Source organism: Trematomus bernacchii, unplaced genomic scaffold (assembly GCF_902827165.1).
Source record: "Trematomus bernacchii unplaced genomic scaffold, fTreBer1.1, whole genome shotgun sequence".
NCBI classification, from domain to species: Eukaryota; Metazoa; Chordata; class Actinopteri; order Perciformes; family Nototheniidae; genus Trematomus; species Trematomus bernacchii.
In genome coordinates this window covers 2,601,055-2,626,967 of record NW_022988050.1, presented here as the reverse complement: position 1 = coordinate 2,626,967, position 25,913 = coordinate 2,601,055, and the positions used below count along the sequence as shown (strand labels likewise).

The 25,913-nt window shown below is 40.2% G+C and overlaps 4 protein-coding genes across 10 annotated transcripts in view; 2 read left to right on the top strand and 2 right to left on the bottom strand.

Annotated features, from left to right (window-relative positions):
* Positions 1–3,456: 3,456 nt before the first annotated feature.
* LOC117473918 (zinc finger protein 271-like) lies at positions 3,457–6,888 on the bottom strand. 2 transcript variants are annotated; one of them, XM_034119886.1, is made up of 3 exons: positions 6,875–6,888; positions 6,405–6,461; positions 3,457–4,804 (listed from the first exon to the last, which is right to left on the bottom strand). In XM_034119886.1, the coding sequence occupies exons 2-3, from the start codon at positions 6,459–6,461 to the stop codon at positions 3,476–3,478; spliced, it is 1,386 nt and encodes a 461-aa protein (XP_033975777.1). In that variant the 5' UTR covers positions 6,875–6,888; the 3' UTR covers positions 3,457–3,475. The 2 variants fall into 2 exon arrangements, with proteins under 2 accessions (XP_033975777.1, XP_033975776.1); XM_034119885.1 differs by lacking the exon at positions 6,875–6,888 and adding an exon at positions 6,723–6,821.
* Positions 6,889–8,262: 1,374 nt separating this feature from the next.
* ptges3l (prostaglandin E synthase 3 like) lies at positions 8,263–10,407 on the top strand. Its single transcript, XM_034119100.1, has 7 exons — positions 8,263–8,379; positions 8,500–8,613; positions 8,795–8,861; positions 8,960–9,058; positions 9,619–9,708; positions 9,833–9,892; positions 9,991–10,407. Exons 1-7 carry the CDS (start codon positions 8,345–8,347, stop codon positions 9,997–9,999), a joined length of 474 nt encoding a protein of 157 aa, XP_033974991.1. The 5' UTR covers positions 8,263–8,344; the 3' UTR covers positions 10,000–10,407.
* An 885-nt stretch (positions 10,408–11,292) lies between these two features.
* aarsd1 (alanyl-tRNA synthetase domain containing 1) lies at positions 11,293–15,026 on the top strand. Its single transcript, XM_034119099.1, has 12 exons — positions 11,293–11,402; positions 11,830–11,958; positions 12,113–12,272; positions 12,652–12,709; positions 12,791–12,947; positions 13,117–13,233; positions 13,334–13,464; positions 13,550–13,616; positions 13,739–13,830; positions 14,344–14,398; positions 14,478–14,572; positions 14,657–15,026. Exons 1-12 carry the CDS (start codon positions 11,364–11,366, stop codon positions 14,784–14,786), a joined length of 1,230 nt encoding a protein of 409 aa, XP_033974990.1. The 5' UTR covers positions 11,293–11,363; the 3' UTR covers positions 14,787–15,026.
* A 111-nt stretch (positions 15,027–15,137) lies between these two features.
* Positions 15,138–25,913, bottom strand: part of LOC117473496 (myoferlin-like) — a 30,728-nt gene continuing 19,952 nt past the window's right edge. For 3 of the 6 annotated variants that reach the window (XM_034119091.1, XM_034119094.1, XM_034119093.1), the window contains 26 exons: positions 25,273–25,443; positions 24,992–25,079; positions 24,822–24,899; positions 24,487–24,668; positions 24,062–24,220; positions 23,722–23,823; positions 23,471–23,632; positions 22,926–23,091; positions 22,779–22,849; positions 22,584–22,640; positions 20,083–20,094; positions 19,882–19,980; positions 19,673–19,801; positions 19,162–19,317; positions 18,982–19,073; positions 18,722–18,892; positions 18,485–18,633; positions 18,075–18,214; positions 17,904–17,992; positions 17,716–17,811; positions 17,091–17,232; positions 16,906–17,005; positions 16,597–16,790; positions 16,210–16,319; positions 15,832–15,979; positions 15,138–15,747 (listed from right to left, as the gene is read on the bottom strand). In XM_034119091.1, the coding sequence (XP_033974982.1) occupies positions 15,715–15,747; positions 15,832–15,979; positions 16,210–16,319; positions 16,597–16,790; positions 16,906–17,005; positions 17,091–17,232; positions 17,716–17,811; positions 17,904–17,992; positions 18,075–18,214; positions 18,485–18,633; positions 18,722–18,892; positions 18,982–19,073; positions 19,162–19,317; positions 19,673–19,801; positions 19,882–19,980; positions 20,083–20,094; positions 22,584–22,640; positions 22,779–22,849; positions 22,926–23,091; positions 23,471–23,632; positions 23,722–23,823; positions 24,062–24,220; positions 24,487–24,668; positions 24,822–24,899; positions 24,992–25,079; positions 25,273–25,443 (3,096 nt within the window). In that variant the 3' untranslated portion in view covers positions 15,138–15,714. The remainder of the gene's footprint in view (positions 15,748–15,831; positions 15,980–16,209; positions 16,320–16,596; positions 16,791–16,905; positions 17,006–17,090; positions 17,233–17,715; positions 17,812–17,903; positions 17,993–18,074; positions 18,215–18,484; positions 18,634–18,721; positions 18,893–18,981; positions 19,074–19,161; positions 19,318–19,672; positions 19,802–19,881; positions 19,981–20,082; positions 20,095–22,583; positions 22,641–22,778; positions 22,850–22,925; positions 23,092–23,470; positions 23,633–23,721; positions 23,824–24,061; positions 24,221–24,486; positions 24,669–24,821; positions 24,900–24,991; positions 25,080–25,272; positions 25,444–25,913) is intronic. The other 3 variants (XM_034119095.1, XM_034119097.1, XM_034119096.1) reach the window with 2 other exon arrangements.

Sequence of the window (25,913 nt, the reverse complement as noted above, 5' to 3'; positions counted from 1 at the left end):
AGGAAGCTTGATTAACTAGGTATTTGGCTTTATTTAGAATTGCTATTGATTTGGATATTTTGGCTTTGATATAGCTTATATGTGGTTTCCAACTTAATTTATTGTCTATGATTATTCCAAGGAATTTTATTTCCGTTACTCTTTCTAGTTGGACGCCATTTATAGTGAGTTTCTTCTCTGTATTGGTCGACCGATTCCCAAATATTATGAGTTTGGTTTTGCTTGCGTTCAATGTTAATTTATTTTGGTCAAACCAGATCTTCATCCTGCTCAGTTCCTTTTCCATTGTGACCAATAGCTGTTCTAGATTGTCCCCACAGCAGAGTAGACTTGTGTCATCTGCAAAAAGAATGGTTTTAACAGTTGTCCACACAACATATAGCAGCAAATGAACATCAGATTGCTTTTTAATTTGCATTATTTTCTATTTAATACAAGAGAGTAATGTAGGCCTGTTATACTGAGTGACTGTTACACACTGCTCTGCTTTCTGCACTGACCTCACAGCTGTTCTCACTGTAAACATCGCGATGAAAGCAGTTAATAAAATAATATCCAGGGGATGCATGCAGAGCTGTCATTGGCTGAGATAAGTCCGGCCGTGCGTCACATCCGCGGAGGACCGTGGAGGACCCATCAGTGTATCCTCGATTATAGCTCCTCCAGAGAGCCTCCTTGACGCTCGACGCTCGATCCTCGGTCCTCGATGTGCATTTAGAGAAATTAGGGGTGTTTCTCAATCGCGAGTACGCTTGCTTGGTAGCACATGTCTGCCGAGCATCTTGCTTCAGAAGCGAGTCAAGAATACTTCCTGGCATTCGGAAAACGAAGGGTGTTTCTCAATCGCGAGTACGCTTGCTTGGTAGCACATGTCTGCCGAGCATCTTGCTTCAGAAGTGAGTCAAGAATACTTCCTGACATTTGGAAAACAAAGAGTGGAACACCTAGCAAGTGTGCAGGTGTGCGTCATATGAGGCCCCGCCTTACATCTTCCGCCACAGATTTGGGGAAATTGGTCCGTGCGCAAAGCATTGTGGGGATTTTAAGACCGCGGAGTCTACTCATGTGCAGCCTCGATATTTCTCCAAACGGAGTGCGCTGGGCTCGGTAGATTTCCAAGTATGCTGGAGATTGGAACAGTACTTCGGCGGCACTCGATGACGTAGTATGCTTGAAATAGTGGCTCTGAAGCAGCTTTACTCGCGATTGAGAAACACCCTAGATGTCCTTCAACATGGCGCGCCAAAAAACATTTCCGGTTCACTACCGGAGGACCGAGGATTCGAGGAGTCGAGGAGGGGAAATGAGAGAAATAAGAAAGGCCCCCAGACTTGTATCGGAGCAGCGGAGGAGTGATGAGGTATCTAGAGATCTGAGTCCAGTGGGCTGCTTGTGTTTCTGTTCATCAGGACATCATATGACCAGCAGATCCTGTGTGAACGCACTACGTTAGTCAGTGGACGTCCGACAACATGCACACTAACTTATATTGCAGTTAATTACATTCATCCAATGTCAGAAGGATTACCTTTTAACAAACGTAATCCTTTTCTTTCATTTCAATTTGAGTAAACATTGAAGATATAACATTGTATTGTTTTCTTTTTACACTGACTCAGATATAATGAAAATACCACGTCAGTCGAAGCTCAGCGTTGGTAAGGAAGAGACAGGACAGGCAGAGAGAAAGAGAGAAAGAGAAAGTGATGGAAATCAGGGAGGAACTGCAGGTATGTGTGCTGTTGTAAAGTGTTTTTATTGTAAAGTGTTTTTATTGTATGTACAGCACTTTGGCTCGACCAAAGAAAAAGTGCTATATAAATCAAACTTGATTTGATTTGATTTTACAGTCACACAAAAGAATGTAGGCTTAATAACCCCATCTATCCATCTATCTATCTATCTATCTATCTATATATATATATATCCATCTATCTATCTATAACTTAGTCTTCATTTACAATATAGACAATAGGCATCATTTTAAAACAACATACATCTATTGCAGTTAGGATGTCATAATAACATACAATTGTATAAAACACAATTTGCTTACATCTTTGTTCTCTTTTGAGAATCAAACAAAACAGATTTAAAAAAAAAAAAAAATGCAAACAAACAAGTGAAATGAACTAAATTGCTGAATTGCTTTTAATTCACTGGCAGGAGCGACAAGTGAGGAGGAGAAAAGTGAACAACGAGGGAGAGATTGAACAAAGAGAAAGAGTAGAGGACAGAGAGAGTAATGAACAGGAAGAAGACAGAGAGACTAAAGAAGATGGAAGAGAGGGTGCAGGTTATGGAAAGGAGAGAGACATGGAAAATGAATGTTGACAATGTTTTCTGATCATTTTAGCCTCTTCTGCATGTCCAGATCATTAATAGTAACAACTGATTCAAAATAATTTATGCTGCAGCCCACTGACATGGTTTGAAATCGATATATTATCCAGTTTGTGACCCCCCACAGGACTTAAAAAGCACCTAACTAGATCATGAAAATCCCAAAAATCTCGGGGGGGTATATCCCCGAACCCCCCAAGCATGTTCGGACCTCGGTATTTAGGAAATCCTGGATACGGCCCTGGTTCCAATTGTGGGCACCGGCTATTTAAACTGAGGTGCCAAACAGGGTCTCTCCCATTTCCGCTTCTCCTGTGGTGGCTGCAGCCTGGCGTGGTGACGCAAATGTTTTGGCGTGGCAACGTTCATGTCCTACTCTCTACCGGACAGGTGTGCAGTCTGTCAATGTGAGGAGATAGAATGTTGTTCAAGCTTAAATATTCTTTGATTTGATCATTCACCAGCCTTTCAAGTACTTTAGCTAAAATAGAGAGCTTGGAAATTGGTCTGTAATTATTCATCACCATGGGATCACCACCTTTCAATAAGGGGAGAACATTTGCAGTTTTCCAAACATCTGGAATGACATTGTTTGTTATAGAAAGATTAAAAACATGACACACTGGCTATAATATCTGCAGCTAGACGTAAGAAATAAGGGGGGAGATCGTCTGGGCCTGCTGATTTATTGGGCTCTAGGCCCTTTAGAGCCTTACAAACCTCCCCAACAGAGAAGGGGTCGAAGGAGAAAGTGTGGCTACTGGAAGAAGTTATGTAACATCTAATGTAAACATGAATGGACCAAGGATAGACCCCTGTGGAACCTCTTTCTGATGGTAAAATGGCCTGAATGAGTACAGTCAGCAACGGTAATAGTTTATGGTTCAAAGCGACGCTCTATCTAGCTTTTAGAAATCAGTAGGCTTTAGCTTGTTGTTAAATTACCACATATTTATAACATTATTACTGTGGTGCCTTGTTCTTTAGGGAGCTTTGTGTGTGTTTTTGCTGTGGAAATAAATACAAGTTGACAACTTAAGTGCATGCATTTGAATATTATTGAGAACATTTGAACAACTTTTTAAATCCACACAACATATTTTAACAGCGAGTTGTGTCAAGTCTCAGTGCACTAGTGAAGGTGTTCTCCCATGTGGTCTGGTTCTCTGAAACTCTTCTCACAGTGAGCACAGACGTCAGGTTTTTCTCCAGTGTGGGTAGGCTGGTGGACCTTCACACTATATGAGTCCCTGAACTCTTTCTTCCACCGGTCAAAGGAGTGGTTTATCTGGTGGCGCTTCAATGAGTCTGACTCCCTGAAACACTTCTCACACTGGTCACAGGTGAAAAGCTTCTCTCCAGTGTGGGTTTGCTTGTGAGTCGTCAAATAGCTTGACCTTGTATAACTCTTCTCACAGAGGTCACAGGAGTAGGGTTTTTCTCCAGTGTGGGTTCGCAGGTGAATCTTCAATTTGGCTGACTGGCTAAAGCTCTTCCCACACTGGTCACAGGTGAAAGGCTTCTCTCCAGTGTGGGTTCGCAGGTGAATCTTCAAATCACCTGACTGGTTAAAGCTCTTCTCACAGAGGTCACAGGAGTAGGGTTTTTCTCCAGTGTGGGTTCGCAGGTGAATCTTCAATTTGGCTGACTGGCTAAAGCTCTTCCCACATTGGTCACAGGTGAAAGGCTTCTCTCCAGTGTGGGTTCGCAGGTGAATCTTCAAATTGGCTGACTGGCTAAAGCTCTTCCCACACTGGTCACAGGTGAAAGGCTTCTCTCCAGTGTGGGTTCGCAGGTGAATCTTCAAATCACCTGACTGGTTAAAGCTCTTCTCACAGAGGTCACAGGAGTAGGGTTTTTCTCCAGTGTGGGTTCGCAGGTGAATCTTCAATTTGGCTGACTGGCTAAAGCTCTTCCCACATTGGTCACAGGTGAAAGGCTTCTCTCCAGTGTGGGTTTGCTGGTGGACCTTCAAATTGCCTGACTTGTTAAAGCTCTTCTCACACTGGTCACAGGAGTAGGGTTTTTCTCCAGTGTGGGTTCGCAGGTGCATCTTCAAATCGCTTGACTGGCTAAAGCTCTTCCCACACTGGTCACAGGAGTAGGGTTTTTCTCCAGTGTGGGTTCGCTGGTGGACCTTCAAATGGCATGACTTGTTAAAGCTCTTATCACACTGGTCACAGGTGAAAGGCTTCTCTCCAGTGTGGGTTCGCTGGTGGACCTTCAAATGGCCTGACTGGCTAAAGCTCTTCCCACACTGGTCACAGGTGAAAGGCTTCTCTCCAGTGTGGGTACGTTTGTGGCGCTTCAATATCCCTGAACTCCAGAAACTCTTCTCACACTGGTCACAGGTGTGTGGTTTTCCTATCGTGGCTGTAGACTGATGTTGATCCAGCTGTTCTCCGATGATACTCTTCTCCCCCTCATCATAAAGTCTATCTGGGTTTTTGCAGGTCTCTTCCTATAAAACAAAAAAACAAATCAACAGAGAAAGTGTATTAGGACACATATGAATGTCTTGATGCAAGTTAAAAATGGACGTGACAGAAGTAAAGTAAGGTTTTTAATGAAACCCGAGAATGCATTCTGACTCGTTGTGGCCTAAAATACCGCTGAATAAAGGAAGAAGTATAAATACCCATTAACTTGATACAACTTCTGCACAAAGACGCACTGATTGGTTGTTTGATTCAGATTAATTTGTTATTATTTTTAAAATAAATACAAAAGGGGTTGGCTCTCAGACACATTTTTTAAATATTATTCAAAACATGCAAAATCTAAATGTGTTTTTTTCAACCAGTTTCATGATGGAATATTGCATACTTTATCTGTTATAAGGTTCGAGTTATGTATAGCTAAATACAAAAAACTAAAAGGGTTGAAGCACACAAACTCGTTTCATTGTTTTATAAATTAGTTATAGTATCCAGGTATCACTAGCTATTAGAATATCTACACCGTGAATTTGAAAATAATGAAAATGAAATGATCACATTATATCAGTAAATTCAGAGGTAGGAAGTACATTTACTCAGGTACTTGTACTTAAGTACAATTTTGAGGTACTCCATTTTATGCTACTGTGTACTTCTACTCAACTACAGTTCAGAGGTAAATGGTGTACTTTTACTCCACTACATGTATGATGAATGATGTGAAATATAATCAAGTGTTAAATCAGACTTTAGTTCCACCTGGAGTAAATCCACAAGCTACCCTGCAGTATACAAAGTCATTCAAACTAGCTGCACCTTTACCAGCTTTGAGAACACTTTAGTGATCAATCATTATAAAACATATCAGATATATTATTCTGAAATGGACCAATCTGCACAATGACTACTTTTACTGTCGCTGTCAAACTATATTTTGATGAGAATACTTTTATACTTTTACTTGAGGAACATTTTGAATGCAGGACTTTTACTGTAACAGAGTATTCCTACACTCTGGTACGTCTACTTTTACTCAAGTACAAGATCTGACTACTTCTACTTTTACTTAAATACAAGATCTGAGTACTTCTACTTTTACCCAAGTACAAGATCTGAGTACTTCTACTTTTACTCAAGTACAAGATCTGAGTACTTCTACTTTTACTTAAATACAAGATCTGAGTACTTCTACTTTTACTCAAGTACAAGATCTGAGTACTTCTACTTTTACCCAAGTACAAGATCTGAGTACTTCTACTTTTACTCAAGTACAAGATCTGAGTACTTCTCCCACCTCTGAGTAAATGTGATTGATCAGATGTTAACAACTCCTTGTGTATGCTACTGTAGCTTTAGCACTCACTATTTGCTACAGGTGATTTCCTGTTTAAATCTTTGATTGATTTTGATGTTTCCTAGCAACCAATGTGATTCACTCAATATAACGAATGCTTTTTTAATTCTTCATTGTTTAGACTCAAATGCAACCATGTAAACAATTCTGAAAACTTAAATCAACAGGACTCTAGACTGCTAAACTTTAAACAGAATGTCATTGTTTTCACTCAAATATGAATAATTATTTAACCAGGATTTTCACTTTTAAAAGTTAAAGTAACTTACCTCTGCTGATGAAGTCATTCTGCTGCTTGTGTTATCGACAACCTGAAGTTCAGCCATCTGCAATAACAGACATTACCATATTACTTATTAGCCAACTACAGGAATTAAAATAAACATTTTGTGTTTTTCTAAATGTTAACCTTGAGACCATTCATTTGACAAAACAATCACTACCACAAAGCTCAAAGACAGATGGAGTCCATCCAGTTAGACACTTGCACATCTGACAAATAATAGAGACATATCTTGTTGTGCTTCAGTTTGTGCATTTTTTTAATAAATGCAGCTTTAAAAAGCTATATATTACAAATATAATACCATTAAAAACTGCCACCAAACATCAAGATTGTCACAATCTGGCTGTGTTGTGTTTTGTCATGTCTAGATCTGTCTTTGGTTTCCTGTCTCTGTGTTCACCCCCCCGTCTTGCCTGTTGCTTCCTGCCTCTGTGTTCCCTCCTGCCTGATTACCTGATTGTGTTCACCTGGTGCCCCTGTGTTTTCTCCTCCCTCCTCACCTGTGTCTTGCTTGTGCGATTAGTCTTGTGTGCATTTAAGTTCTGGTTTTTCTGTCTGTCGTTGTGAGATTATTGTTTGTTGTTGACTGTGTTCACGGGGGAGAGAGTTCTGCTCTGTATGTTCTTGTAGCCTTGAAATAAAGGTATTTTCTGTTTAATCTGCATTTGGGTCCTGCCTGCTTCACTCAACCCTGACAAAGATGACGAATTTATTTTATTTCTTGTTATTTTTTCTTAATGCTTTCAACCAAGCTACATAACCAAATTTGCTTCTGGCTTTTAAGTTTATAAGCTATCACTAAACACTCCCACTAAATCTGACTAGCCTTTTTTAAAGAAAATCCTAACACCATATAAAAATCATGGCAAGAAACACATGAAAGTAGCTCTGACCCCGCCCACACTATATTTAACTTAAAGTGGACCTATCATGCTATATTTGAATAATATAGTGTAGGACCATACCTATACAAGGCATATTTATACTTTTTTTTTTTTCAAAATACCAAACAGATCATGCATTTTAGCCATGCCTCATTTTGCTCAATTTGACATTTTTTAGCTCTGTTTTTGCAAGGGCAGATTATGGGAGAACAGCACCATCTACAGGCCTGGCATATGTACTACAGCGTCTCCAGCGCTTTCTAACTGCAATGGCCGTGGCTGTCTCCTCCTGATTGGTGGAGTTGGCCCAATAGCCGTAGCGCCACTGTCCTGACGTCAGGACAGTGTTCAAATCTGGATCAGTTTGTATCAGATCCGTTGCAGCCCCTTTTTTAGAGATTTGGGTATGGAGGAAAATAGAGAGGGTTGTGTTTTCTGACACTTGGTGAGTTCCCTGGAACACCGGGGACACATATTCATGTATATGACGTACAAAAGTGCATTTTGCATGATAGGTCCCCTTTAACTATGACAAGTGGTCCATTGTTTTGTGAAGAGTCTACACGATGTATAAGATAATAACACTTCCTCCAATGTTGTTTAAACTTCTACTCCACGGTGACTACTTATAATAGCAGAAAATACAAATAATAGTCTAAGTCGTTTTTAGTGTTTATTGACTTCTATGATCCCAGAAGCTGTTTAGTTTTTCAGGTGCTCCATTTGTTGTCTCTGTTTTGTGTCTCCCTGCCCCCACCTCACCCTCTCAGCCCCCAGTTGTTGGTAGGGGGCAGGAGAATTGGAGAACCAAGAAAAGGCGTCTGTTTTCCGGAAAGTTCTACGGACCAATAAGGGCAGGGGAAGGGTCTGGCATCTCCCCCAGCAGCTGATACTCACTGCTCTATATTTAGATATAGGCTACAGGGCCTGGCCACTGCATTAGAGCACACGGGACAAACCAGCCACATGCTTGTTACTTTCAGGCAGTCAAAGGAGTACAAAAAAGGAGTTTCTGATTTAATACTACGCAAGAATAACAATGAACAAGGTTCAAATTGTGAGACCAGAGGAGAGGTAAGTGCTGTCGTCTCTCTTTGAGTCGAGACCAACAAATGCTTCCTTTACTAATTCTAATATTTGATTATACTGTATGTTTGAGTCATAACTATAAACGTTTCTCTTTGTTCTTTACAGCCAGCCAGCACGTGCGGTTTGGTATGACAGAAAGAAATACGTCACCATCACCTTCATGGTTCATAAACCTAAAGATGTCCAGGTGGATATCCAGCCAGACAAAATGATTTTATAGTAAGTAAAATGTAGGTGTATTGTTTCTCTGTTAGTGATATGAATTGGTCTCTTTCTGTCTCTCTTGTGAACATGTTTCTTTCAGACAGGGGAATGATATTCTGATCAGTTGTCAATTTAACATGTGGTCAATTGTGATGTTTCTGTACTAATTTGTTCCCCTGTCCTGTCTTTACAACAGCTGCAAAAACGACACAGATGATGTCTTCTACAACGTGCTGCCCTTCTATGAAAACATTCAAATTAATGTAAGCAATCCATTTTTCGCCATGATTTATGTTCTCTGTTGAACAATCAGTGCAATGTTAAATATAGCTGTGATTTTATCTTTCCCACACATTAACAGGACTCCAGAGAAAGAGTCTATGACCGCAGCATCCATATCTTGCTAAGGAAGCTTAAGCCTGATTATTCATGGCCTCATCTCCAGAAGGATGAGGCTAGGGTAAGTGTGTGTGTGTGTGTGTGTGTGTGTGTGTTATAGAATTGATGATACATTTAAAATATATTTATTATAGGTTTATTTCTATTCTATTTTTCCATTGCTCTTCTTATTAACATAATCAACTATATCAGTCAATGGAGAAGCATAACTTTTATTCTTTGACTCTAAATGGAAAAGGGGGATAAACATTGGGAAAAAGGGGATTTTTAATAACGAGTAAGATGTCTGATGTTTCTTTTTACCTCTTTTATACTCATTATAAACTGTACTTGGCTTTATTTGAACATTTTCACTGATTGTGCTGTATTATCAAAGTCCTCTCCTGTTCTATGTAAAAGATAAGTGAATAAAGTGAAATAACGTGAGGTCGACACACTTTTGAGACACTGTGGATGAAAAACACAGGCTAGGAAACATTGCCTTGACTTACTTAAGACATTTACACTATACTGAGTTAGTCAACATGAATTACAGACACCCCCCAAAAGCTGTTGGAAACAAGCTGCTGCTACGTTAGCTGCAACATTTTAAAGTGTGTTGTTTCTCCATCTTTTTTGCAGCCCAGCTGGATTTCCGTGGACTTTGATAACTGGAGGGACTGGGAGAATGAAGTAGAAGATGGAAAGGAAGAGTTCGATATGTACGCAGATGTGAGTAAATGTCATTTGTCCAGTAGATCAACTCAATTCTGATTCAATGAACTTTTCTATATTGTCTTTCTCAGAGTTTTCTTAGGTGCCTGTGTGAGGATTTGAGTTTTCTCTTTCTTTTCAGATGATCCAAGAAATGTCTTCCAAGAATAAAGGAGTAGCACCAGATATGGACGATCTTGATGTAAGTGAAGCAGGAAGGTTTTCCTACAAATAAATGTGAATTCATTCCTCTTTTTTAAAATCATTTTAACGTTGACTTTCTTCTCTCTTCCTCTACAGTCTGACTGAGTAAGCATCATCTGTGTTGAAGGCCACGGTAACTTGATAGGACACTGAAGACAGTGCTAGTTGCTGAAGTTTGTGGATGATTTGATATACTCGTCCAAAAATACTGTTTTTATGTAATTGATGTTTTCTATCGGATTATTTAATGGAATATTATTGTCCACTGTTTGCTGACATATTGATAATTTGAATACATTACATGTTACTTGTTAGATGCTTTTATCCAAAGCGACTTACATACTCAATACTGTGGGCAATCCCCACTGGAGCAATTTGGGGTGAAGTGTCTTGCCCAGGGACACAACGACATGCTGACTGCAGTGGGGTTTGAACCTGTTTGACCCCCTGATCCGAACACCTACGGACAGCCCACTACGCCACACGCCTCCCAATAAAAACAAGTGAATCAACCATGGTTTGAAAATTCATTATGATATGATGCATGGGGTAATAGCCTTTATTTAAAGTTAATAGTAGATAGAATATAATTAGAATTGGGAGGGATGAACCCCTCTTTAATGGTCACACATGCAGAGCACACAGTGACATTTGTTCTCTGCTTTTAACCCATCCTAGTACCAGCAGTGGGCAGCGATTGTACAGCGCCCGGGGAGCAATGGGAGTGAGGGGGGAAGGGGGATGTCTGGTGCCTTGCTCAAGGGCACCACGGCAGGGCAGGAGGTGAACTGGGACCTCTCCATATTTAGGTCTGGTTGGGGACTTGAACCGGCGACCCTACGGCTCACAGTCCAAGCCCCCTACTGACTGAGCCACTGCCGTAATACTGGAGAAAATGTGTGTTTGCCAGATGATGACAGTAAAGCAGCTTCATTTATTATTTTTTCATTCTTGATAAAGCCTGCAAATTAACCCTCAACATTGACACAGATGCCTTCTTATGTTTATTGTTATGTATAGTTGCATTTCAACAAACATGTTTTAAATGCTTATTATCATATCTCAGTCTTCTAAAAAACTGTTTGTGAAAGGTAATGATGCACAGATTCTAGCACATGAAACATAATTAATATATATTGTGTTTTTTTTTTATTTATTTATTTTTTTTATAAGGCTATCTTATAATTCACGTACCCACATTGCCGGCAACACCTACTGAAATAAGATGGGAGAGTACTGAAAATGAATAGGTCTTCAACCCCGACATTTTAATTATTTTTTTATTCTCTATTTTGATGAATATATTAAAGATTGTGTCATTAAAAAAAGGTAAAAGTCGAAGCCAGTAAAAGGCGGTTTATGGAGTTTGGACCACGCTGCTACCCGTACTGAGCTGACAGCTGTAGCCGACTGAGCCGACTGAACTTACTCGTGTTTCAGGTGGAGCTTTTCCTCAAAAACACTCCAGCATGGCTTTTCAATGTCAACGAGACTGCTATATGAAAGAGGTATGAAACTTTTGAAATACAATTTATCAGCGTTTAACTCATTTACAGCCTGCAAAACACCACCTTTCACATTCATGCTCTGCAGAAGTGGTTAGCATATGGTGGCTAGCTAACGTTACAGTGGATGCAGGAGCTAGCACTGTCACAACACATAATACAATTATACATTAGGTATGGTATTTGACATGTTATATAATGCTGTGACAACTTATAAAAGTTGCATTATGTTTATTTCTAGCTAGCCACTTACAGTCATGTTGTTAACCAAAACGCATTGAGTTTTCAAATTTCATTCATATTTACCTTAGAAATTACCCAGTATCTCATACCTAACATGCACACAGGTGCTTTTAGTCTCCATTTAGTTTATAAAAAGACTATACAATATGTAATAAAGGGAATTCTATACGTTTTTCTTTCCTATTAGTTTGTTACCTCTGTAGTGTCCTGCTGCCCAGCTGAGCTTAAACATGAAGTGAATGGAAAGAAAGAAACTCTTAAAGGCTTCAATGTCAAACTCCAAGACACCATCTTGTTTCCTGAAGGAGGAGGACAGGTAAGCTATCAAATCATACTAATTAAATGTCTCCATCAAGGTACTTCTATCAGTGTTTACTGCAAAATCATAAATGTTCAATAAAAGTCACTAAAAAGCCATTTTACATGATATGTTTTTGATAATTTCCATGCTTTGTGTTGTCCTGCTGCAGCCAGATGACCACGGTCTGATTGGAGACGTCCCGGTGGTGAGGGTGACGAGGCAAGGGGCCGACGCCGTGCACTTTGTGGGCTCTCCTCTGGAGGAGGGGCAGGAGGTGCAGGTGAAGGTGGACTGGGAGAGGAGGTTTGACCACATGCAGCAACACTCAGGTGAGTAACACCAAAGTAATAATGGTGGGTAATAACGAAAGGCTGCCCACTTTAAGTCAACTAATCAGTCTTTTTGTCATCTTATATTTCATTTTTTTATGCTTTTTCATGCTGAATGACTTATTTCCAAGACATTCAGAAGCACATCTGTTAAAATTTTTATTAAAAGTAGTGCTTTTGTATAATTCTTTGTGGATAAACTCATAAATTAAACCCACTAATTGATTGGTAATTGTAAGCGTTTGTTTTCTAAGAATTACTTTGTGTGGCACATTATAAGACTGGAGTTAAACCTTTGCCAGATTGAAATAATAATGCGTTACTGATTATACATTTTTATTGCACTTTTCTAAGTCACTGTTTCCTTCCTTACTCTCAGGTCAACATGTGATCACAGCTTTGGCAGAACACATGTTTGGATACATGACCACGTCCTGGTACATAACCTCTGCACAGATTACTTCTTTGTAACGTTAAAAGCTTGTCGTTTTACCTCCTTTTCTCTGTGTTTTCTACAGGGAACTGGGGCGTCAGAGAAGCACCATAGAGCTGGACACTCCCTCGGTGAAGCCTGCCCAGCTGCAGGCCCTGGAGGAGGCCGTTAACGAGAAGATCAGAGTCCATACCCCCGTCACTGTTCAGCTTCTCTCTATAGATGATCCCGATGTGGAAAAGGTGCAAACACTGAGATTAGTGGTGCTAAAATACAGTCCGAATACAATGCAATTAACACACGTTTTAGACATGAATTCAACATAAGTTATCTGTTGAATGTAAAGCATTTATTTGAAAAAAATGAATGTAACATGGACAGTTTGTTACATAAGTTGTGTGTGTTGACTAGGTGAGGAGTCGGGGGCTTCCAGATGATCACGCTGGGCCGATTCGGATCATTGATATCGAGGGCGTCGATGCTAACATGTGCTGTGGAACCCATGTGTCCAACCTCAGTCACCTACAGGTTCAACTCCACACACACATGCACATACACACATGCACTCAAGATGTTCCTCATCTGACTTATTTATATTCCTAACATTTCTCTAAATCTCAATTTTTAGGTAATAAAGCTGCTGGGAACAGAGAAGGGAAAGAAAAACAAAACCAACCTGATCTTCCTGACAGGAAACAGGGTGTTGAAGTATGCTGAGAAAAGCTACAGCACAGAGCGATCGCTGGTGTCTCTCCTGAAGTAAGTGGGAATTATCTAAATATTATTTGCGAGTTAAAGTTATTCACAAAGTCTAAGTGACAAAATGATTGTGTTTGTTCTACAGGACTGGACCTGATGAGCACGTAGAGGCTGTTGACAAGTTGCAGAAGTCTGTGAAGCTACTACTGAAAGTAAGAGACCCATTTACATGACATCTTTCCATTTTGACAAGCTCTGTATATATGTAACATACAGTATCACTCCAACACATTGCACATGGACTCCCTAACAGTCATTCAAATCGTTTGTGCAGACTAACCTGAGCTTGCTTCGAGACATGGCTGTCGTCATCACTCAGAACTTTAAGAACGACCCCCAGAGAGGGAACTTCTTCAGCTTGCACAAGTAAGAGACAATACACGTGTTCAAGTTGAAGGGCTAGTTAACGGAAGTCAGGGGAAAATGTAATGATCAACTTTCAAGTCAGATCTTTAAAAGCTTAAATGTTTTTGGCATGTATTCAGCCGTCCTTTAAGTGGTTTCTGTAATACTTATTTTGGCCACAAGAGGCTGAAATGCTGAATAGGAATAAAAGCAGCAGATTAGCAGCTGTTAAAATACATTTCTAGCCAAAAGAAAGACATGACAGTAGATGCACTTGCCAAATTGAAGATAACTAAAAAGAAAACACCTAAAATAATGCTGACAAAGAAATGTCCAACTGCCAGAAATGTTAGATAAAAATGTAAAAAAAATAGTCTATTCTTGTCGCCCACAAACAAGTTAAGATTTTGGAAAATGGATAACCTTTTTTGTCTTACTTGCCTCTCAGGGCAAGCTTGTTTGTAGGTCAGCATTTAAAGTACATACATTGATATTTGCATGTCAGAAAAAACCCACTTCTCTTTCTTCCTACAGAAAAGAGGGTGACAATGAATTCATGAACATCATTGCCAATGAATTAACCACTGAGGTAAGTTTCTAATCCTCTACCTGTTCACTTCAACATCTTAGCTGTCTTCTTTGTTAAACCAGATTTTGTCTGCTTTTAGGGAACTTTTGTTTTCCTGACTGTTGGAGAAGAGAAGGGCCCGGGTCTGTTCCTACTGGCTGGACCCAGTGAGCGAGTGGCCGAGATGGGCCCGCGGTAAGAGACGACACCACATTATGAAGCCATTGCTTTAAAAAAAAGTTGTTTGCGGGTGAGATATTAATTTCCTGTGCTCTCCAGGGTGCTGGAGATGCTCCAAGGGAAGGGGGCAGGAAAAAATGGACGTTTCCAAGGAAAAGCTAACAGCCTGGCCCGCAGAGGGGAGGTCGAGGCTTTCCTGGAGCAGCAATGCAAACAACAGGAAGAATAAACCCAGCAATGATTTAATAACAAATACATATTTTTTTATGAACACTACTTTTAGAAGCCATTAAGAATAGCTTACCGGATTTTTGCGGTAAAGACTAAATGTTAGTGTCATTACACGTACCAAGAAATTGGATAATTTATTTTAAAATGTGTATTTCATGGACGTGCTGTACATATTTGAATGTTAAATGTCATTTACAGTTTTAACTGTTTAAAACTCTTTGTTAAACCTCATCTGTGATATGATTTTGTGTTGAGTCTTATTTCAGAAACCCTGCTTGCTAGTGGTGTTTACAGCCGCTTGCAACATTAAAAATGCATTTCTACCGACTGATAAAACAAAAACCAACACTGTTTGAACATCATTTTTAATACATTTAATTTAAAATGTAATGTACAAAACACAGACAATTTTATGGCTGTCTTTAAAGTCTTACATTGTTTTTGGCATTTAAGTAGGCAGAAAATAGAAACCCTTGTAATGCAATAAAAACAACAGTCCTAATCAATCCTACCTTTTTTAACAGTTATTATTTGATCGCCTCATTAACATACGAGTAGTGACACCCTACAACACAACCATTTAATCAATCTAAAATCCTATAAGTGAATCTTTTACACATTAACAAAATACATTTAAAGTTAAATTAGGACGGTTGTATTGCATTAAATGATACAGGGGCTTCTGTTTTCCCAGTGTGTGATAAAAGCAGTTTGGAAACATTAGTTATTGCTCACGTCTGTCACAGTGTAGCGGTGTGTTCATGATAAGATAACGTGGTGCAAATGTGCAAGCACCCCTTCCCCATTTAGACCTTTATAAAATACTATAGGCAATAAAAAGATATTGACAGTGGTTTGGCCGTAACGTGATCGTCCTCTAGACAGTTTTCCAGTTCCATTTCTCCGCCTCCTTTGTCGGGTTATTGCTAAGGTTTCACCAACTTCATTGCGATGTAGTTCTGGAAAAATAAAATTATTTAAAATCACAGCTTCTCTCAAGAATAAATCATAAAGACCCTCCTTATGCTCTCGTGGATTCTTACCGGTAAGGAGTACAACAGGATGCCGAGGAAGAGCAGCACTAAGATGAGGATGAGGAGTCCGATGAAGAGGCACCTGAACCTTCGCCACACGATGAACTTCATGGTCTTACATGGGTTTGTGAACCAAAAGAAGGACGTTTCTGGGCGTCTGATGAGATACAAATAATAATTATTAGTCCAACAACAAGAGGAGGTAAAGAAAAGCAAGATAACAAAAAATGGGTAATAAAGTGGAGAATAAATGATAATGAATATGTTTATTTGATCTGCAAAACTACACATTTCCATCTTTTAGGTAGCAAAAAAATAATGAGATGACTTAATTTAGATTTCATCTGCAGTGTAAAAAAGGGTTTGTTTCACAGGGTGGGGTCTTACTTGGGAGGGTCCAGTTTTGGGTTCATGTTGGGGTCGTCCCGGCCTTTCCCTGCAGGTTTTTCATCTACTTCTGCTTCACCTACGATCTCCAGAGTCATCTCCACTTTGCCCTGTAAGCACATGATGACAATGAGGATCTCTGACACTTTCTGAATGTTAAAATCTATTCATCGAGCTTCTAAAAGGCAATATATAAAACTGCAACATTTGGGGCTAAAACTTAAGCATGCAAGCCAACAGTGTCCTTAATGTGAATTTCTAAATTTCCTGCAGGAGGTCTTTCACTTATGCCACATTTGCTTCGTATCCAACCCCGTTACGGTTCTGTTATTTCCTCCAAAAAATGAATACATCCATCTCTAGGTGTACTTTTTAATTCCCACTTACACCCAGGACCCTCTCTCCGTCCTGTTCGATGGAGCAGGGCCACCAGCCTCTGACGGACTGCTGGGAGAACAGACACTTCTCATTCTCCTTCTTGACTGGAGATCCCATTTCCAGATCCCCCATCATCATCAGAGAGCATTTATTTGGAGTCTTCGCAGGAGGCACCAGGTTACGCAGATCCAGCTCCAGCGTGCCTGGGATCACAGAGTGTTACACTATGATGGTCAGGTTTTGTAAAGGCGGTCTGTAGGTAAATGAAAGACTCGAAACACCTAAAGTTTTATTTGTTTATCTTCAATTGTGTCTCACCCAGGTAATCGTCCAATGAGAATTTGTCGTTATCCCAAATCTGAAGGATCAGCTTGGGGGGAATCCTGAACTCTGTTTTGTCAAGACTCCAGAAGCGCTCCTGGTGAATAATGAAAAATATATTTGACTAAAATTGCCCTTTTGTAATAAGTCTATGATTGATTGTCAGTCCAGATCAGCCTCACCTTCTTGGACACGAGGCAGAGTTGTTCGGCCGGCAGATACTCAAACTCAAAGACGAACCTCCAGTTGAAGTTTCCGTCTCCGTCCAGTGAGCGGTAGTGGACGTCCGTCTTCTGCTTCTCATCCTCCATGCCCGCCATCCAGCTGCAGAGGAAACAAACGGAGTGAACATTTACTGTTCAACAGATCCCTGGTAATTCCTTCTATACAGCTTTGCTTTCAAAGAATTAAAAATAAAATCTATAAAAATCAGTTTTAGCACTGAAGCAAGTTCTGAATAATCCAGTATTGTATATTTTTCTTTTGCAATGTAACCGACCCTGTTTGATGGATTTCTTTCTAATAATGAGTGTTTTGTCATCATTTTTTCAATAATTATATGTACAGTATATGCTTATATTAATATCAAGTGTTTTTACTGTAATAGTGTTGAAAACTCATAATGCAACAAAATGAAAAACGTTAAAAAACACTGAAAATGTGAACAAAATGAAGGCATGAAAGCAGCATTAGAACACTTTAACTAGTTTAATTGTTAAAAATTCACCAATGCACTCAGTCATATATAATTTATATTAAAAAAAATGTCCTGCCATAAAGTTTATTTGAATGATTTATCAGTCCTACCCTTTGACATAGATGTCACTCATGTGCTCTCCTGTGATGCTGGCCTCGTCTAAAGTCACGTCTGTGGTGTTCCAGACGACCGCACGGAGGAAGTACCTGAACATACAAACACAGTGAACGTTAATAACTCAGTGGCATTTCAATGGGACCAGGGATGAAGCACCAAAAAGTTTAAGAGAAGTCCTCACTTCTTAGGCTTTCGCGGCGTGACGTCAAATGGAGGGCCAGGGGGTCCGATGCTTTTCGGGAACACATCCACCCACATCTGGAGCTTTCCCTGAATGAACACATAAACAGTTTTACAAAATAGCTGCATCAGGTTGAATGTACACATGTAGGTTTTAGCTGTGACCTCTGACCTGGGAGATGTTGGGCTGGAAGGTGCTGTAGAGGGTCCGGGTCTCCACGTGTTCGGGGACCAGTCCCTGTTTTCTGAGCACGTGCAGACAGAGGCGCTCTCGGGGGGGACCCAAGTGCTCGTGGATCTCCTTGGTGTTCTCTGGATGTGAAAAATAAAAGTTACGGCTTTATTAGGCTTATGTTTTATTATATATACTTAGTCAAATTAGATGCAGGAAAAAGGAAACTAAGATACAGTCAAGCAACCCCCAACAAAAAAAACATGTTATTTTTCATTCATAATTGATTGATAACATAACAAAAAATACAATTTGAGGGACATTGGAAACAAAATCATCATCACCAATATTGGTTATATTGGCACTTGTTTGAACTATTATTATATTATATTTAAGACCATTGACATTACCAAACTCAGCCAGCGTGTATTCTTTTCCATTGAAGGCGAGTGATGTGCCGTTGTCTTCGGTCCTGGGTTTGGACAGGCCCTTCATCCGAGCCAGGTTCTCCAGAATCAGAGACGGCTTCATCTGGTCCCGCCACTTGTTGATACCAGAACTGAGACGCACACAGATATAAAGTAAGGATCCAATTGTAGGTTTTTCGGTTATTTTTCTAAATGTCCCCCTTTGAGGCGTTTCCTTACATGCAGTATGTTTGTGGAAGGCCGCAATAGGAGTTATATCGGGACAGGAAGCGGTTCTCCAGGTCAATCACGGTCTCGCCGACCTTCTCGTCACGGGTCAGCATATCGTAGTCATAGACGGAGATTTTCAGGTCTTTATCCTGGGGCAGGAAACACGTCATCTCAAACATCCTGAACAAAACAAAGGGATTGTTTGAGAGGGGTTTACCCTTTAAAAAAGGAAAATTATCTGTAATCTTTGTTTAAATCTGTCAATTTACCTTCCAAACACAGGGGTGGTGGTGTTGGGTAAGTAATGGTCTCTGTCGTCAATCTTGTTCTTCCCCAGAGACATCTTTATGTACGGATCACACTGAGCAGGACACAAGTTCAAGCAGAAGTTTCCAACTGGGCCACAAAATATGCTTCCTTTATTCCTGGTATTTAGGATTTTTTCTCACCCTGCCATTATTGTCTTTGGGCTGCAGGTCGATGGCCTGGACCACGTAAATCCGGACCAGACACTCCTGAGGCCCGCTCTCTGGCAGCTCTCTGAACTGACGGGGCGGGGGGGCAACACCAGGGTCATCTGACAGAGGGTACACCTTGAATGAACCCTGCAGGTACAAGAACACACACACACACTTAAAAAAGGGATGGATTCGATGTTCGAAGGGAAGTTTTATGAGGACTTTTTGTTGGTGGCTTGCTGTTACTCCTTCTCCATACTGGGGACCTGTAAACGGACATCTTCTTTTACACCAACTATGGACAAGCACCTCATACAAGCCCATTTAAAATCAATCGAACTACATCTTCAGGAACTGGGCTTGGTCCAGAGCGGAGGAGATTCAACTCCATTCACAAGTTATATATATTTTTTCTGTCCAACAGGAAATAAATTAAACAATGTTTTGCTAAATATTTGATAGATTTGATCAAGTGTTAGTGTTCTGAGTTCTGTCAAACTACCTTAAACTCTCCAACCACACTGGGGTCATCATCCCCATTTTCATTTTTGCCCCGCAGCAGTTTGAAGGTGCAGCAGAAGTCAGTCAGCCCTTTGAACTCTGGGACGTCCTCCAGCTCGCAGTCAAACACCTGAGGAAACAAAGACACATTTAAGTCATTTTCAATATTTAAAGTAGCTGGTGTGGGAAGAAGAAAAAAAGCAGACTTACTTTGAGCATGTCATATCCTTTTTTGAGGTACGGGCCACATTTCTGCTGGTCTCCAGTTGAAGCGTATAATTTACTCCACCAGTCGACTGTCTCTTTTTCCTAAATATTGAAATGCACAATGTTAAATTTGATATATATATAGTTGTATGCATTTGGTATAAGAATTTTAAATCTCAGGTATATTCTTTTTTTTACTCTCACCTTCTCTACAAGCTGTGGAGAAAGAGGACGCGAGGTGACACAAAACAGAGGACAAGTCACAAAAAACACGCAGATACAACATAACATAAATGACAAATACAAATACAAACATCACATACAGTAGGCTACACTTATTGACAAGACAGAAAAACAGTGAAGGAAAGGTTGATAAGGAGATCCCCTTTGCAATTCCACGATAGAAAGAACATCCCAAAAACAAGGGCGTAACAAAGGGCGGTGCAGAACGTGCAACTGCAATATGGCTTCTGCCTCTTTTCTGGCAAAGAGGCACCATGGAGGGCATTGGTAGTAATATATATTGATTTGCTTATTTGCTTTTTTTCCCTCCAGGAGTTAGATATTAAGATTGATATCACTCGCCTACTCGCATACTCGTAGGCTAAAAAGGAAGCTACTGCCAGCAGATAGTTAGCCTAGTTTAGCATACAGCTAACTACTAAGCTTAATTTAGCAGAAATAGTGACAACTGCTCGCTAGTTAGCTTAAAGACTGGAAACAGCTAGCTACTTCGCTTAGTGAAAGAGTGTAAACAGGTAGCTACTTCACTTAGTGAAAGAGTGGAAACAGGTAGCTACTTCTCTTAGTGAAAGAGTGGAAACAGGTAGCTACTTCTCTTAGTGAAAGAGTGGAAACAGCTAGCTACTTCTCTTAGTGAAAGAGTGGAAACAGCTAGCTACTTCTCTTAGTGAAAGACTGGAAACAGGTAGCTACTTCGCTTAGTGAAAGAGTAGAAACAGGTAGTTACTTCGCTTAGTGAAAGACTGGAAACAGGTAGCTACTTCGCTTAGTGAAAGACTGGAAACAGCTAGCTACTTCTCTTAGTGAAAGAGTGGAAACAGCTAGCTACTTCTCTTAGTGAAAGACTGGAAACAGGTAGCTACTTCGCTTAGTGAAAGAGTAGAAACAGGGTAGTTACTTCGCTTAGTGAAAGACTGGAAACAGCTAGCTACTTCGCTTAGTGAAAGACTGAAAACAGCTAGCTACTTCGCTTAGTGAAAGACTGGAAACAGGTAGCTTGTTTCTGTAAAGCTCACTCATTAAAACATTAACCGTAAAGTAGATTTTCTACTTCGCTTAGTGAAAGACTGGAGACAGCTAGCTACTTCGCTTAGTGAAAGACTGAAAACAGCTAGCTACTTCGCTTAGTGAAAGACTGGAAACAGCTAGCTACTTCGCTTAGTGAAAGACTGAAAACAGCTAGCTACTTCGCTTAGTGAAAGACTGGAAACAGCTAGCTACTTTGCTTAGTGAAATACTGGAAACAGCTAGCTACTTCACTTAGTGAAAGACTGGAAACAGCTAGCTACTTCGCTTAGTGAAAGACTGGAAACAGCTAGCTACTTCACTTAGTGAAAGACTGGAAACAGCTAGCTACTTCGCTTAGTGAAAGACTGGAAACAGCTAGCTACTTCGCTTAGTGAAAGACTGGAAACAGGTAGCTTGTTTCTGTAAAGCTCACTCATTAAAACATTAACCGTAAAGTAGATTTTCTACTTCGCTTAGTGAAAGACTGGAAACAGCTAGCTACTTCGCTTAGTGAAAGACTGGAAACAGCTAGCTACTTCGCTTAGTGAAAGACTGGAAACAGCTAGCTACTTCGCTTAGTGAAAGACTGGAAACAGGTAGCTTGTTTCTGTAAAGCTCACTCATTAAAACATTAACCGTAAAGTAGATTTTCTACTTCGCTTAGTGAAAGACTGGAAACAGCTAGCTACTTCGCTTAGTGAAAGACTGGAAAAAGCTAGCTACTTCGCTTAGTGAAAGACTGGAAACAGCTAGCTACTTCGCTTAGTGAAAGACTGGAAACAGGTAGCTTGTTTCTGTAAAGCTCACTCATTAAAACATTAACCGTAAAGTAGATTTTCTACATCCATGGTGATCTGATTTACAGTTGTACAATTTTTACAACATAATGATTTAAATAAGGGCTATTGAGTGAATCTGCTGATTAATAGACGTCTCTTTCCCGACGTAAGTCTATGAGAAAAAGTTTTGTTTGGCCCATTGGCATATCTTGGCATAAGCTTTAAATTATGTTTTGCTAAATGAACTGGCTACTTGCAGTAGCTTTATATTTCATTAGAGACTTGAGAGAGTAACATTTGTTTTCCCATTTAACTCTCCGCAGAAAATTAAATATGCACACTTCCCAAAATTGTCAAACGTTTACTTGAAGTATAACATTGGAAACTGTACTTCTCACCTTAAATAACGTTAGTAACTTCTATGCGACGCCTGGTAATTTAATTTGCTCCATGGCCCATTTACAGTACATGTTACGCCCCTGCTGTGAAAAAAGTATTAAATGTGCTCATTCAATTAGTGACAAATTAATTGCAATTCCAGCATTTCTGACAATTCTCAGGTAGATTAATTAATTGTGATGTTATGAGCCACTTTTCGTGCAGATTAAGTGATCTCAGCCTCATTGGTGTCCAGCCGTGTGAATTTAGAAAGCTCTAATAAGTAACAATACATACAAAATGGGATGTAGGGGAAGCCATTTTGTTGACAGCAGATGACATGCTGTACATGAACTGTAAGCCAGAGTAATCAAGTTCGTCAAATTTGACTAGAGTCAAATTATGTACTTTTTAGTGACAAAGGGAAAGAAATTACAGAAACTAGTAACAAACAACACGAGGAATATGCTGTTGTAGAGGGGTCGAGTTTACCTGAGTTTCTAGCAGTGGTCTGGTCTCCATGTTAATAGCGAGATGACCGGAAGGAGAAGCCATCAGAGTCACTGGAAATAGTGAGAGACCAACATTAGAACAAGTCTTTATGTCTAAATTGTATTTGTGTGTTGGATACCTCCTTACTTTTGTTAGACATGGCTCCCTCTGCAGTGATGATGTAAGGGTCACATCTGAACTGCTCCAAGCTGGTGATGGTGCACTGCCCGACCACCGGAGTCCTGCCGAACGGACGGTGGTCGATCACCTTCAGCACGATGGGCGGGGTGTACATCTCCTCCTTTGGAAGGAGCTGGATGGGAAGTTAAGAAAATAGTATTTGATATGGTTAATCAATTTGGAGAATTGTAAGCTGTACTCTGCTCTGTTGGGGATGTGCTTTTGTTGTATTTTTGTTGAATTTGTTATTTTGCAAATGCAATTATATTCTTGGTCTGTACTTTAAACTGATTTCTAGTAACTGGACACTTTTTTTATTTTTTTTTAGCATTATTTTGTAATCTGCCATATGTCTAATGTTGGGCAATGTTCGAGAAAAAAGGAAAAAAATAAAATAGTATTGTGAAAAAGGCACGGGACAGTTTGAAAACTTCATGAAAATTCAGCCAAAATATTTCTGATTCATAATGTGATCCCGATAATGACCAAAAATGCTTAAAACGTGCAATTACCACTTTGATGAAGAGGACAGATCCCGGGAAGTTGGGGCTCTTCTTCATGTTCTTGATGACGACCGACTCCACCCTCTCCCCCCCGCACTCCACCACCAGGCTGGGGGAGGAAATGGAGGCCAGCTGGTACGACTTCATGTTCCTCAGGCCCCATACCAGGATCTAAACACAGAGACACGCACAAGTAATGTCATATTTTAGTCTAATGATGTACCTCAGCTCAGAGTGACAGTCTAAAGGTTGTGTGTTACCTCCACAGCCGTGAGCTGCACCACGGGCCGGATGCCCTGAGGAACCATGTAGATGTTCTCTGATTTTTTTGAGGGAAGCAGAGGAAGGTCTGACTCGCCCGTCTAAAGACAGAAGAGTGTGGATTATTTTTTGTGTAAAGCCTTTCTTAACCAGGATTATCCAATTGGCATCAAATATCTATTTTACCAAGGAGATCTGGCCAATTATAGCGGAAACAGAGAATTTCACTTAAAAAAACTTTTTTCAACTCTACTTTAATGTCAAACAACAATCCTAGAGTACACAGTTGTGTTTTAAATACTGTAAAGTTGTAATTTATCCACTACTTTCTGGACAAACCTTGTCTTTAAGGATGAGTTCTGCAGCCAGCAGGGCCTCTCCTGCCTTTTGACCTTTCTGGATGATGGGGTACCACAGCAGTCTGGGAGTCTGATCCATGCTGGCGTTCAGCTTCACCATCGGAGTGCAAACACTGCGGCCCAGCAGCTCATCTTTCCCCTGGGGAGAACACAACATGTCAGGTGTTCTCAAAACAAAGTGGTTATTTGTGTTTTCATACATTATAGTTTCTAAGGGGAAATACGTCTCGCTTTGTTTTTCCCTATAGCTACCATCTGTAATTATCCACAGTTAGACGTATGCTGCATTGACATGGTGTTGGACAATAGGAACCAATTGTTCACCACTGTGGAATTCATTTGAATGTCGCCTCGCTTTGTACAAAAATCGCTCGCATTAACAATGTATTTATAAAACAAACGTACCACTTGGTCGTTGTCGTAGAACTCCAGAACCACATCGGGGGGGCACTGAGCGATATTCTGTGGGTCTCCGTAAATCTCCACTTCGCTGAAGATCAGAGTCTGGTCCCAGGTCGGGTTCAGGGTCGCCTTCAGCTTCTCTGTTGTCTTACTGAAGTGCAGGAAGGAGACGTGTGCATACGGATCTGCAAAGGAAAAAACATGCATGGTTAAAGAGTCACCTTTCACATCCATCATTAGCAGCTATTTTTGCATTAAGACTCATCTTATTTTAGATTTAGCACTTTAAATCCATATTGGAAAGTCATAATTGAATCAAATTTAAAGTAGGATTTTACCAGAAAAACTATCTTTGTCCATAGATGCCAAGTTCTGAGCCTGATAGACGTAGACACGGAGATGGTACAAGTGTGACCCTGCGGGAACAAAACATTCAGTTGAATATATTTATGTTTACATGTTTATTTGTGCATGATTATTCATATGTGATATTATATGCAAAGCTCACTGTCAAAGCAGCAGGACACAGTGGGCGTGTTAGCACCAAACAGCTTGGTGACGTCTGACTTGGAGTCCTTTTCCTCTGTATCCACGCCCTGCAGAGAAAGCAAAAGTTATTTAATACATAGGTAAATATTTGTTGACTCAGATCCGGTTCATGCTTTTATGCAAACTAGTTCTCTCTGACTCATGTGAATGGCTACTGTGTTTCATTCTGATATTAGAGCCATATTCAAACTACCTTTGTGAAAGATCCTCAAATAAAACATTCATTATCCTTTTACTCACTAGTGCCCCCTCCAGTTGGAAGATGGCGGATGCTCCTAGCCGGTCCTCTGGCCCCATTTTCCGCCTCCAGCGCCTTCGCCGGAAGGTATCGGAGGAACGCTCCTTCCTGTGGAACTTCCAGCCAATCAGAGAGGAGAATTCCCAGCCCTCAGGGTCACCTTGGTCCCTCTTCTGTGAGCAAAGATGAACAAATAGCGTGTTTTATTTAATTGAAAATCTGACTGCAATCATTAGTAATGCTTTTTTTTTGCATTAGAAAGTATAGAAGAAAAGACACTTGGATATTAGTCTTAATCCATCTTTGTCACATGATCAGAATGTGCACAATTAGCTTCCTTTAATAAATGATGCTACATTAGTGTTGGGAAAATACTGAATGTACTCTTCCAATATCAGAGTAGCACATGATAACAAAGGCCCTATGTAGCTGTGTACGTAACAGGATGTATGATTACATAGAAGAGCGTCAGGACTGTTTTAGGCATATGATAGCTATGTGATTAACATGATGATTCAGCCTCTATGGAGATGACATATGACTGTCATGTTTATTGCTTACGCAGGCCTTAGCTAATCTGAACTAAACATAGAATACTGCTTTGAACCGGTATTCCTCCATCTTGTGACTGTGTAACTCCCTC